A 14543-nucleotide genomic window follows, 5' to 3' on the forward strand; every position below is an offset into this window, starting at 1 on the left:
TTGAAAGGCTTTTGAAGTGATATATAAGAGATGTCCAATACTCTCTGTGTGGATATGGTTGGAAAAACGGTAAAAGTTGGAGGTTTACAGGTTGGGGTAAGAGCGAGGTGACTGAATCTACTATAGTAGCATCCTGATATTTCTTTTTCCTGTCTCTTGTTTTTCTTTGTCCACATTATCTTGCATATTTCATTAATCTTTACTGTCAACTTGTTGCTCACAGACATTTAAATGTTTCCTTTCTTTGAAGCTTTGCTTTTTGGAAAATTTAGGTAAGGCACCTCTTTGAGAGACAGAACCAGATGAATAAGGAGTCAATGAATTAGATCTTCCAGGGCAGAGATTGTAAAAATCATTGTTCTGTGTTACTGTCAAGTAGGAACCTGAGTGTAATGTAAATACTTCATAAGTACTCATGAGAGAGGAAGTATAGGATAGAGGATTCTGGATCAGATTGCCTGGACTTAAATTTCTGATTTTTTGTTTCTTACTTGTTACTTGTATGATATTTGATATGTTAATTTCTCTCTTTGTGTATTAGTTTCCCTATCTGAAAAATGAAGGTAATGATAATACCTCACTCAAAGAGTATTATGCCAGGATTCAGTGAGTTAATAAATACAAGACATTTAGAACAATGCAGATCTACTAGTGATTTCTCTTTAAGTGTTAACTAGTATTATTTTCATTGTTATTTTTGGTGATTGACTTGATTGGAAAAGTGTAATAGCTTGAGCAGAATATATGTATATAATTGTGTATGCATGGACATTATTCTAGTTTGTCTTTATTTTTTATTATTTTTTGTGTTCTGTATTTTGTATTATTGTAATTTATTATTGTATATTTCATTATTCACTATTCTGAAATGGTGAAACTTATTTAAAATTAGTAGAACTGCATATCTACTTGAGGTAATTTTATTTTAAAATATTTCTCCCCTTGCAAACTAATTCATTTTATATGTTGTTGTTTGTAAATGCTGTTTACTCTATTATTATTCTTTCTGTTATGTTATGCAGGACCAAAAGATCTCAGATTTCTGTAACTGAGGGTATATTTGAACTTCCAAATCTCACAATTCAAGCTACAAGAGCACAGACGCTTCTGCTGCAAGCAATATGTCAAAGTTGGTCTCATATTGGAAATGTCAGCTCTTCAGCAGTGAATGAAGCTTTGATGAATGAAGTTTTCCAAACTGTAGGTAAGAGAACAGCCTTCTTGACAGGTACATGGAAAATTCTTATTAGAGGTGACTAATATTTTTTCATTCAAGTTCATATTTATAGCATGCCCGACTTAAATTGTAGTATATTTTTGTGAGAGTGGATTTTTATAGCTCCCGGGTAAAATCCAGGATATGAGTTAAACTATTCAGTTTTGTTCCCCACTACCAATTTCTGGATGTATTTTACAGTTGGAGGAGATTATTTTCCACCAACTCCTTGTACAATTGACCATTTGGCCTTACATGGATAACTTTTGACGGTATCAATGTGTATGTTTGAAATGATAACCAAGTCAAGTGTAAATACAGTATATTTGATTATGCTGATAAAGTGAAATAAAATTCTTGATCATAATACTTTAAGACTTGGTAAGCAAATTATCCTTTTTGTGTGGAAAACATTACTCTTATACCCTGAATGAATGAATTACTAAAAATAAAAAATCTGCTTTGATGCCAGTATAAGAGATAGTGTCTTCATCTTTTCACTTATTTTGCATGTAAACAAAAAAACTTACAGAAGGCTTGCTTTTTGTAGTTGTTTCAGTTCAAAATAATCATGTTACTTAGTAACAAAATAATTTTTAAGAGAAGGATATATTTTTTATTAAGTGTAATCATGCTTAAAATAACATTTTTATCTTCTACTTCATTTGTCTATTAAAATCATTGTTTTTTTTTGTTCTCATATATGATGCTTTTGAAGATTTTAATTTCATACCTTACTATGGGGAATATATTATAAATTCTAAAAACGTGCATTATAACTAGTCTTTTTATTTGGTATACCCAGTGATGAATGTAAAATTTTATAGTTATTTTGTGTCAAGTTTTAGGATTCTATAAAGAATAAGACAAGTGTTTTGTTAGCCTAGAGGCTCTTAACTTGGGGCTTATGAAAGGGCTTTGAATTTTCTGAATCCCCGGAAATAGTATGCAAATTTTAGTGTATGTATAAAAATATACGTATAAATATTTATATTCACTTTTTGAATTCTTTTATTACATATAGTGAGTCTATCCCTCAGATAATCTTTTGACATCTATTTTTTTTTATATTAACATAGTTACAATTAACTTTCTTTTGGTTGGTATTTGCCTTTACTTCCTTTTGCATTACTTTAATTAAAACCTGTCTGTTTTTATGCTTTAAGTATATGTCTTGGAAATAGCAATATAAGTGGATATTTTAGGTCAGGTTTTATAATCTGCCTTTTAGCTAGTAAATTCAATCCATTTATATTAGTGTGATTGTTGTTTTTTGCCTTTGTTTCTATCATCTAACTGTTTTGTTTTCTTTTATACTGTTTTAGATATGCTACTTTAAAAAATTGCTATTATTTCTTATTTCATTTTTCTCTTTCTACTTGTTTGGAATTTGTATATTCATTGAATTACTAACTTGAAAAATAACTGATGTTGCTTTGGAAAACAATTTGGTAGTTCTTCAAAAAGTAAAATGTAGAGTTATTTTCTGACCCAGCAATTTTACTCTTAGTTATACACCCAAGAATTGAAAGTCTATGTCCTCACACAAAATCATGTACCTGAATGTTCATAGCATTATTCTTTTTTTCTCTTTGCATTTAGCGTGTTTATTTTTTTACAGAAATTTTTATTTTTAAGGTATGCAACATGATGTTTTGATATTCATAGTGAAATGATTACTGCAGTCAAGCTAATTAACATGTATCTCCTCACATAATTACCTTTTTTTTTTTGTAGTGAGAGCACTTGAAATCTACTCTCTTAGCAAATTTCCAGCGTTTCTCGTTTCCCCCACCTCCCTGCCTCTGTAACCACTGTTCTACTCTCTGCTTCTATGAATTCAACTTTTTTAGATTCCACATATAAAGGAGATCGCATGGAATTATTCTCAATAGCCAAAAGGTGGAAACAACTCGAATGTCTGCTAACTGATGAAAGCATAAACAGAACGTGTTATATGTGTACAATAGACTATTAAGACATAAAAAGGAATGAAGTACTGATAGCTACAGTATGGATGAACCTTGAAAACAGTGTGCTAAGTGAAAGAAATCAGGTGCAGAAAAGTCACATGTTATGATTTCATTTATATGAAATGATTAGAACAGGCAAATCCATAGAGATACAAAGTAGATTAATGGTTGCCTGATTCTGGGAAAAAGGAGTAATGAGGAGTGACTGCTAATGGATATGAGTTTCTTTTGGGTGATGAAAATGTTCTGGAATTAGATAGTGGTGATGTTTTTACACTTCTGAATATGCTAAATTCCACTTAATTGTACACGTTAAAAGGGTGAATTTTATGTTATGTGAATTTTTTATCTCATTCAAAAAACTTCTTTTTTTTTTTTTGGCGAGGAAGATTGACCCTGAGCTAACATCTGTTGCCAGTCTTCTTTTTGCTTGAAGAAGGTTGTTGCTGAGCTCACATCTGTGCCAGTCTTCCTCTGTTTTATATGCGGGATGCTGCCACAGCATGGTTTGATGAGTGGTGTGTAGGTCCATGCCTGGGATCTGAACCTGCAAACACTGGGCCACCAAAGCATAGCATGTGAACTTAACCACTATGTCACTGGGCTGGCCCCCCAAAAAAACTTTTTAATTGATGAATATTTAAGTAGAGTAAATTATGTGCTATGATATGAATGTTTGTACTCCCCCAAAATTCATGTATTGAAATTCTGTTGCCCAATGTGATGGTATTAGGACATGAGGCCTTTGGGAGGTGATTAGATCATGAGGGTGGAGTCCTTATGAATGAGAAAAATTTGTTTATAAAAAGAGGCCAGAGAGAGCTTCCTTGCCCCTTCCACCATCTGAGGACCCATAGAGAAGTTGGCAGTCTGCAACCCAGAAGAGGTTCTCACCAGAACCTGATTATGCTGGCATCCTGATCTTAGACTTCCAGTCTCCAGAACTATAAGAAATAAATTTGTGTTGTTTATAGCTACCTAGTCTGTAGTATTTTGTTATAGCAGCCTGAATGGACCAAGACATTATATTATTGCCATTCATATGGCCATTGTTTTATGTGGAGTTATTATATAAATTCTTTTTTCAGATCCTCATCCATAAGGCCTTTAGTGAGGCCTTCATTGGCAATAGCATTTATCACTGTCTGAAATTATCTAGTTCATTTTTTTGTTTATTTGTCAAATTTCTGTTTCCTGTGATGTTCTCTTCAGAGTTCTTTTGGTTTACTGTCTCACAATATTAATCTGTCTTTCCTTATTTTAAATTTTTGTTTTACCCAACTGGCTTAGATAGCCCGGAAATTCCATATTTCCTCTTCTAAATTTATCAAATGGACTGTGCTATGAAAAAACATTTTATTTAAAATTTTTTATTCTGGAAATATTCTGTCCTAACAGAATGCTGCCACACATATTAAAAAAATGGACCAGACAAGTAACCACAGATTAAGTGATTCATAACCTGATGTTCTATTATTGAGAAACCTAAAATTAGTGAACTAATTTTTAGCGGATTAGGGCCTTTTTAAAAATAAGCCAACTTTCCAACCGTCCAATTTTCTTATCTGTTTTTGCTCCCCACAAATCATTCTGTTTGTTTTCTTCTTAGTAGAGTGCTTATAGTGTTGTGTCTTCAAATTTTCTGTCTTAAGATGCAAGAAGTATATATTTAAGGTGTAAGGTTACAGCATTTTATTATCTTCCATCTATGGGATGTCAATAGACGATACTCAACTCTGTTAAGCTTTGTTTAATATGTTTGGTTTAAGCATGTGATCCTTTGCTTTACATTATACCTAGTTCTCATTTACTGCATTAATGAAGTGATTATTCAGACTATGTACATTCTTGGACCTCTCAGACTTCTATTCTGATATTGTGTGGAACAAGAACCATTATTCTTCTATTCTGCAATTGACTGTAAGCCAAACACTTCTCTTCAATGTTCCTGCCTCACCTTCCATCATAATCTTGTGCCTCTAGCCTACCTTTCTAGTTCTTGCTGTCTTATTATTGATAGTTACTAACCCACAGCATCCAGTTTTCTCATATTCTTTACCTTACTGGCATTTCCCTCTGTCTCTGTTGAACATAATTCTGATTTGATAACACTCTCCTGCATTATCCTCTTTTCTTTGATAACTAGTTCTTTAACGCAAGTGAACATCAGTCTTTTCCTTTAGACTAAACACTGTACTAATTGTGGTCTACTTGTTCCTGAAAAAAAATTACATTCTTTTTCACATTTATGCTTGCCTAGGTTTATCCCCCTCCTGCATGCCAGGAATGCTTTATCTTGATCTCCCTCTTCCTTCCCATTCCTTCTGTCCAATCTTTTTTTAAAAAACAGCTTCATTGAGATATAATTCACGTACGAAACAATTCATCCTTTTCAGGTACACAGTATTTAGCTTGTACTATATTCAGAGTTCTGTATCCATCACCACAATTTTAGAATATTTTCATTACCCTAAAAAAGGAAGTTCCACATTCTTTAGCTATCACTCCCCAAGTCTTCCATCTCCCCAGCCCTAGGCAAACACTAATTTTGCTTTTTGTTTCTATGGATTTGCCTGTTCTGGGCATTTCATTTAAGTGGATCATGTAAAATACAATCCTTTGTGACTGAGTTCTTTTACTTAGCATACTGTTTTCTAAGTTCATCCATATCATAGCATGTATCAGTACTTGATTTCTTTTTATTGTCAGGTAGTATTCCGTTGTATGTATATACCACATTGTATTCATCCGTTCATGAGTTGACGGACGTTTGGGTTGTTTATTCTTTTGACAGTTATGAATAATGCTGCTATAAACATTCATGTATAAGTTTTTGGGTAGGCATATGCTTTTATTTCTCTTGGGTGTGTGTCTGGGAGTAGAATTGCTGGGTCATATGGTAACTATATTTAACCTTTTGAAGAATTGCCAGGCTGTTTTCCAAAGCAGCTGCACCATTGTATATTCCCACCTGCAGTGTAGGAGGGTTCCAGTTTTTCTACATCCTCAACATGCTGTTTTTACTTGTCTTTTTGGTTCTAGCCATCCAAGTGGGTGTGAAGTGGTGTCTCATTGTGGTTTGGATTTGCATTTCCCTCATGGCTAATGATGTTGAGCATCTTTTCATGTGCTTATTTGCTATTTATATATCTAAGCCCTTTGTTCATTTTTTAATTGGCCTGTTTATCTTTTTTTTGTTGTTGTGAGAATTCTCTCTATATTCTAGATACATAGCTCTTATCAGATATTTGGTTTGCAAATGATTTCTGCAATTCTGTGGGTTGTCTTTTCACTTTCCTGGTGATGACTTTTTGTCTAATTTGTTCCTAAATTGTAGCCTCAAGTACATCTTTACATTGGACTTTGTTATCACTTAGAAATGGTTTGTTTAGTCTTTGTTACTGATTCTTGGTCTTCATCATTAATTTTAACCCTTTTAATTTTTCAAACTTTTTTTTTTTTGATGAGGAAGATTGGCCCTGAGCTAGCATCTCTTGCCAATCTTCCTCCTTTTGTTTGAGGAAGGTTGTCCCTGAACTAACATCTGTGTGAGCCTTCCTCTATTTTGTATGTGGGACTCTGACACAGCATGGCTTGATGGTGATACGTAGGTCCATGCCCGGGATCCGAACCCATGAACCCTGGGCTGCCAAAGCAGACTGTGCAAACTTAACCACTACGCCATGGGGCTGGCCCCATTTTCAGATTTTTTTGTATAACAGAATCCTTCCTACTCTTATTACTCAACTTGATTCCCAAGGCCAACAATTTCAGTGATGCTGACCTTCCAGATTCATTCTTCCTTTCTCTTTTCATCTTTGTTTTATCCATGCCTGTTCTGCTTGCAAATAAGAAATTTCTGTATCTGTTACCTCTGCTACCAACAAAACAACACTGTTCTATCTGGACTGAACTGTTACTAATTTTTGATATTTTTAGAAAAATTCATTTATAATTGAGTTCCTATTTTACTGTTTTATTAATTGTGGGTTGTGACTTATGAGTGGGATTTGAGATCAACTTCATTACTATTAAGTATCTGAAAAGAATCAAATAGAATGTATATAATATAGTAAGAGAAAGTATTGTTTATTATATTTATAAACATGAAAGGTGTACATTGTTAGTAAATATAGGTATTACTCCAATTTTTTTTATTGGTGAGAATAGGAATTAAAATTCTGTGCAATTGCTTCTTGAATATTTGAGTTTTAGAAACTGAGAGCATGTGAGAAATGCCTGAATAACAAAAAGGAGAAAATCTAGTCTTTCTCCAAGGAAAGAGAACTAAAAGAATTTGATAATAAATAATTATAATGTGCTTTTCAAATTCTAAAATTCCTTAGCTGGAAGGTGCAGCATTGATTTTTATGCCATTTTAGATGTTCTAGCAGGGGGATGGCACAAGGTGACTGGCAAAATACATGTACATGTAAAGCATAAGACACTCCTGTAAAATTTTAAATGTGAAAAATGTTTATTTTGAAATCTTGATATCCAAGAAAACATGGTTATTGATTCGTGGATTATAATAACACAAGACTTAGTGAAGAGTGACCAATATCAAGTTGTGAAATAATTAAATAATTTTGCCATTCAAAGGAAATAAATTAATTTGACAGTTAAGTTTTATATATGTCCTATTTATGCTACATTTTTATATAAGGAAAACTATGCACAGAAAGATCTTCTATTCTTGTTTTACAGGTACAGAATTATTTCACTATTTCATTAACTTGATTAGTTTTTTAAAATACATATTTATTTTACTTTATTTTTTCCTTTTAATAACTGAAGCTATTAAACAGCTCTGTGTATATAAAATCAAGTAATGTTAGGTCATTGGATTTCATTGAGTCTTAAAACAGAATATGCAACAACTTTGTGCTTCAGTCTTCTCAATCTAAATGTTGGATTAAAAATGGTGCTTCAGAAATGTGATATCAAGTTTAATTTCAAGCATCAAAACTACAAAATGCCTTTAGGAAGAAAAGATGTTTTCTTTAATAAACTGTTATAAAAATGTCACAAAACTGAGATAATTTTTGTTTGAATCCATTATTAGTTTCTATTTGTGACTGAGTTTATCTAAGAAGCTTTAAGAGAATATTTATGTGAATATTGAATTACATTACATGTTCTTTAAAGCTGCAGTGTTGACTTTTTCTTCCTTGGCTCTGGCGAAAATAAAACTAAAATTAAAAGATATTAGAAAAATTATAAAAATCTTCTATGCTAATGCTTCATTTAGATTTATTTTTGTGCACTGAACTTTATTAATCTGTGTGTTACATGTAGATATTGGTATGATTCATGAATGTCTTGCTATCTCTGTCAGTTAATAAGATTATTTTCCCTTTTTAACTATGGAAATTTAGGAAAGAGGATTGAATTGTAGTGTGGAAATTCTGTTAGTAACTAGTTACAAGTCTAAAGGAAGCTCTGTTTGTTTCATTGAATTTCAGTTACCTTTCTCATCTGTAAAATGGTGATAATATCTTTATAGCTACTCATAGAATTCCTCTTGAGTGCCAAATATAGTATTGTTTGTGGAGTTGATTTGTTGTTCCTCTCCTGAATATAGAATCCTGCTGGAATCATACATATGGGGTTATCACCTATGGAGGTGGTTCTAGGGTATGAGTTTCTTGGAGACTGAGCTCACCTCTGTCAGAATTGGAGTCTCAGTGATCTTCTTTTAGCTGAGAAGATATAGGGCAAAGATAAATTCAAGTGGTAAGGCAAGAAGGTAAATAGGATAATGAGTAGCAAATGTGATGAGAGAAGAACAAAATTCAAGACATTGGTTAGGTCTAGTTGTTTGGACTTATTGAAGAAACTGTGCATCGTGCCCCTTTAATATAGCTGTTTATAAGGGGCCACACCAGGTTTGCAGAAACCTATGTTGTACCATATACCTCTCTTCTGCTAGGGATTCCAACGGGGAGTGGGGCAACAGACCTATAAATGGATGTTGCAATGCAATGGGATAATACAAATATCCATGAAGCTTACTTGAATAGTCTAAATTGGCTCACCTTTTTAAGGTTGATGTTTCTCTTGCATTAATTTCACTGGCTTTTTACCAGTAGTATTGATGTTGGCAGGTTATATATCCTGTGTTATATATGTGAAAATTTATGCTCAGAACAATTTAGCGTTTTTCTTAAATATCATCCCTCAGATAGTCACTGATTAAGGTGGCTTTTGAAGCCAGGTCTTTGGACCTTTCTCTTACTATTATTTCTGCTACTTCAAACTACCTCTCTGGTGAATGGGACCAGAAACAGAGTAAGATAATTAAAGTTTGCTACTTCATTAGAAATTATGTATTGAAAGAATAGCAAATATTGGAAATTTCATTTAAAATAATAAATTATAAAGAATAAAGCGGAGAGGTTAAAGTTTGGACTAAATATATATTATTAATCGGGACTATCGAATTACATGTTTTTGTTGTTCATTTTTCTGATAGTTCTCAAACCTGAGAAATTCTAACCCTTGTTGTTTTGCCAGAAGATAAAATACAAAGTCACACATGGTCTTTGCTCAAGAAAACAGGACTTGCTACCACTTTTTCCTTGTTAGGTAGTTCATTGTTTTGTTGACAGTCTAGTTTCATTAATCTGGTATTTGCAGGGAAATTACTTTAAAATCTGTGCTGAAGGTGATCAAATGGATATTTGAATCCCTCATTTAAGTGATGTCTTAATGTTAAAATAAAAGTCTACTTTCCAGAATGTAACTGTAAAAGTATTTTATGCAAGATTTCATGTGGGATACCTTAATGGTTGAATAATAAATTTTACCTCATAAAAATGAAATTCAATAATACAGTAGCTTTCTCAGCTCAGTAGCATCTGGTTTATTCTCGTGAGAGCCAATATTTTCCAACTCATTAGGATCATGTCGTTCTGTATGTCGTCAACATTGACTTAGCCAAGCTACCTTTACTTACATAACCGCCAAACTATTAAATAGGTCTCTTGTGGAGTGAAGTCAAATATTCCTCTTACTTTACTTCTGCCTTAGAAGAGGGAAAGAAAATGTACATACTGTAACATTTAAACATCTGGTCTAAAACCACATCAGTGTAACTCTGAGCAAAGTTACGGATTTGGTATTCTTCCCAGGTGTGCATATAAAAAGGGTTTTGGAGTTGTGGAATAGTTCTTTAACCATTTAGGAAAAAGATTGAGGTATTGTAATGTGCTTTTTATATTCCTCTGTTTTTAAACTACTTTTTTTCCCCACATTCGAAAAACACCTCTAATATATTCTAAAATATATATTTTTGAGCTGTTATAAAATTTTCTTTCCAGATAGAGGCATTAACTATAAATCTGTCCTTGTCTAAAAGTAAAAATGAGTTGAGTTAGATTTTGCATTAAGAACTACCAATCAAATTTCTTGACATTTAAATTGGAGTAAAAAGATATTACTTTTGCAAATCTTGAGATTTAAAGTACCCTTATTTGAATTTTGTGTAATATGAATGTTTGTTGAATTTAAAGATCCATTTCACTTGAATTCATGTCAAGGTATTGAGCTTATTTACAATATATGTGATAATTATTAAGAAAAGAATAGCCACAAGCATAGTCATTCATTTTTCTTTGTAGTTTAATGAATTAAGAATGTGCTAGATGTTTTCTGAATATGAGCACAATCCTGAGTAATAAATTAGATGGTCTGTATGTTTAAGTGAATAAAAAGAAGAGGGCAGATGAATACTCCACCAGAATCCCATTTGCTTTATTTAGTCTCACTTGTACATATATGTTTTGGAATCAGCGTTCCCTATCCTATGAGTAATTTTCCTAAACAGAGAAGCTCATTTTACACTAGGAAATTTATGCACCTCACCTCTAATCCTTCAGTCACAGAATTCTTTTATTAACCGTGGTGTTCTGAGACTCACCTCTTATTGAGCTACATTCTCTTGGGATATACTTCAGTAGCACTCTACATTATTCTTAGTGTATTTCCATCTTGGCCACCATTGGATTTCCCTGGGTTAGATCTCAAGTTGTTTTTACAGTGTTTGTGTGTACACATATTATACAAGTCACATTCAGTGCCCTGATGTTAGACATAGAGCATTCCTGAAACTGTTTGAAAATTGAATGTCTGGAATTTGAATAATAAAGTTCAATGTGATAAGGACTTAAAAAATAAAACTTAATGCTTAACTGTCTTTCCTATAGGTATGGCATTCTTTGGGCTAGGAAATTAAGAGTATATGTGAGAACTGTCTCAGGTGACTAAGTGACAGGAAGTTGGTGCTTGGTTGTGGAAACCTACCAGACAGATCTCTCCATTTCCCACAGGCCCATTGGTTCTTACCCTTACTCTCATCCTTGTTGCCTAGATTATAAGGTGTGACAGCCACTGCCATAGAACGAATTAGATGACTATCTTTAGTCAGCAGATGCAGAAAGGACTAACTTTATCACATAAAAGGTAATTTTAGAGATATGCTTGTATGATGTATGAAGGCTATGGGACTTCTCTGTTAATATGCTAGTACAGTGATTTTTTTCCTCTCATTTAATTTTACTTTTTCTTTCAGTTTTATTGAGATGTAATTGGCACATAGCACTGTATAAGTTTAAGGTGTACAGCATAATGACTTAACTTATATTGCAAAATGATTACCACAGTAAGTTTAGTTAACATCCATCACCTCATATAGATAGAAAAAAAAATATTTTTTTCCCTGTGATGAGAACTTTTAAGATTTACTCTTAGCAACTTTCAAATACACCATACAGGAGGGTTAACTATTGTCATGTTGTACATTACTTCTCCAGTACTTATTTATCTCTTAACTGGGAGTTTGTACATTTTGACCATCTTCATCCAATACCGCCCACCCTCCCAAACCCCACCTCTGATAACCACAAATCTGATCTCCTTTTCTATGAGTTTGGTGTGTTTTTTCTTTGTTTTTTGCAGATTCCATATATGAAAGAGACCAAATGGTATTTCTCTTTCTCTGTTTGACTTACTTCACTTAGGATAATGCCCTCAAGGTCCATCCATGTTGCAAATGGCAAGGTTTCCTTCTTTTTTTGTGGCTGACTAATATTGTGTTGTATACAGTCACACACTGCATAATGATGTTTCTATCAATGACGGACTGCATATGTGATGATAGTCCCAAAAGATTAGTACCATATAGCTTGAATGTGTAGTAGGCTAAACCACCTGGGTTTGTGTAAGTACACTCTATGGTGTTCGGACAATGGCAAAGTGGCCTAAAGACACATTTCTCGGAATGTTTCCCCATCATGAAGTGATACATGACTGTATACATATGTCACATTTTTTTCATCCATTCATCTGTTGATGTCCACTTAGGTTCTTCCTATGTCTTGGCTATTGTAAATAATACTGCAGTGAACATGGGAGTGCAGATACCTCTTTGACATAGGGATTTTGTTTCCTTTGGGTATATACCCAGAAGTGGAATTGCTGGAGCATATGGTAGTTCCATTTTTATTTTTTTGAGGAACTTCCATACTGTTTTCCAAAGTGGCTGTACCAATTTACAATCTCACCAACAGTGCACAAGGTTTCCCTCTTCTGCACATTCTTGCCGGCATTTGTTATCTATTGTTTTTTGATGATAGCCATTCTAACAGGTGTGAGGTGCTATCTCCTTTTGGTTTTGATTGCAATTCCCTAATGATTAGAGATGTTGAGCACCTTTTCATGTACCTATTGGCAGTTGTACATCTTTGGAAAAATGTCTCTTCAGGTCCTTTGCCCATTTTTTAATTTGGATTGTTTGTTTTTCTGCTGGTGAGTTGTATGAGTTCTTTATATATTTTCATTATTAACCCCTTATCAGATAGATGACATGCAAGTATTTTCTCCCATTCTGTAGGTTGCCTCTTCATTTTGTTGGTTATTTCTTTTGCTGTGCAGAACCTTTTTAGTTTGATGTAGTCCCACTTGTTTTTGATTTTGTTGCTTTTATTTGAGGTTTTATATCCAAAAAATTGTTGCCAAGATCCATGTCAAGGAACTTTCTGCCCCCCTAAGTTTTCTTCTAGGAGTTTTATGGTTTCAGGTCTTACAATTAAGTCTTTAATCCATTTTGAGTTAATTTTTATGAGTGGTGTAAGATAGGGGTCTAGTTTTATTCTTTTACATGTGACTATCCAATTTTCCCAGCATCATTTATTGAAGAGGCTATCTTTAACCCATTGAGTATTCTAGGCTACCTTGCCAAATATTAGTTGACCATATATGGATGGGTTTATTTCTGGGCTCTCGATTCTGTTCCATTGGCCTATGTGTCTGTTTTTTGCCAGTACCATGCTGTTTTGATTACTATAGCTTTATAGTATAGCTTGAAATCAGGAAGTGTGATGCCTCCTGCTTTGTTCTTCTCTCTCAGGGTTGCTTTGGCTATTCACTGTCTTTTGTGGTTCCATATAAATTAGGGCCTTGGTTCAGTAAGACATTGAGCAAGTTGAGTAACCGAAATCATGTCCTATGGGGCCCCTTGACAAGACCGTGGCAGACCCTGGTGGTGGGATTGCGGCTGGGAGCAGATCAGTGGATTGGGGTTGGAAGACTCCTGGGGAGGTGGCCTCATGCTCTGTTGCCCCCCTTCCCCTGAAGCCCTTCATCCTTTAGATGATGTTCCTGCCAAGCTCTGCACCAAGAAGGCAAGAGGGATCCCATCACTTTTCTCCTTAAGAATTGTCAGTGGCTCCCCATTGCCCTAGGGATAAACTTAAACGACCTAAAGGACCTGACATGGTCCTTTAGGACCTGGGCCCTCCCCCGCCTCACCTCTGGCTAAATCAAATCTCGCATGCCTTGTTCTTCATATTTCCTTGCCTTTGCAAAACAAACAAACAAACAGACCAACCAAAACCCCCCGCAAAAAAACGCTGATTGATTACCTCTTTCCTATTTGAAATATGATGGTAATTTTAGCTTTAGTATTTCCTCTGCAAATACTACTTTCATTCACCCAAGCAGAATTATTTTCCTCTTTGTGATATCATTTTGTTTAATACTTCAGCTAGTTCAACAGATATTTAGTACCTAATAACCCCTAGATTTGGACCCTGTTTTCAAAGATCTGTCAGTCTACCTGGGAAATGTAGTATTTAATATTTGTTTACACATGTCATTCTACAGTGTAGTTACTTTTGTACTGAGGTTTTCCTGATAAAATCTAGTGTGCTGTAATAGATCATACTGTTTAGACACATTTTATGAAGTATCTTTCAGTTATTACTACTTAATCGTAATAACTGGATTAAAAATGTATTGGAAATATTCAATTAAAATAAATTCAATGTCATTGGTTTTAATTATCAAATACAATA

The 14543-nt window shown here is 33.8% G+C and overlaps 1 protein-coding gene across 22 annotated transcripts in view; it reads left to right on the forward strand.

The window, feature by feature from the left end:
* Window positions 1-14543, forward strand: part of VPS13B (vacuolar protein sorting 13 homolog B) — a 777539-nt gene that overhangs the window by 141355 nt on the left and 621641 nt on the right. For all 22 annotated transcript variants that reach the window (XR_011421645.1, XR_011421647.1, XR_011421646.1 and 19 more), the window contains one exon: window positions 1023-1204. Coding sequence is in view for 18 of the 22 variants with exons in the window: in XM_005613228.4 (XP_005613285.2) it covers window positions 1023-1204 (182 nt within the window). In the remaining 4 variants the exon portion in view is untranslated. The remainder of the gene's footprint in view (window positions 1-1022; window positions 1205-14543) is intronic.

The sequence above is a fragment of the Equus caballus genome, chromosome 9 (genome assembly GCF_041296265.1).
Source record: "Equus caballus isolate H_3958 breed thoroughbred chromosome 9, TB-T2T, whole genome shotgun sequence".
Taxonomy (NCBI): domain Eukaryota; kingdom Metazoa; phylum Chordata; class Mammalia; order Perissodactyla; family Equidae; genus Equus; species Equus caballus.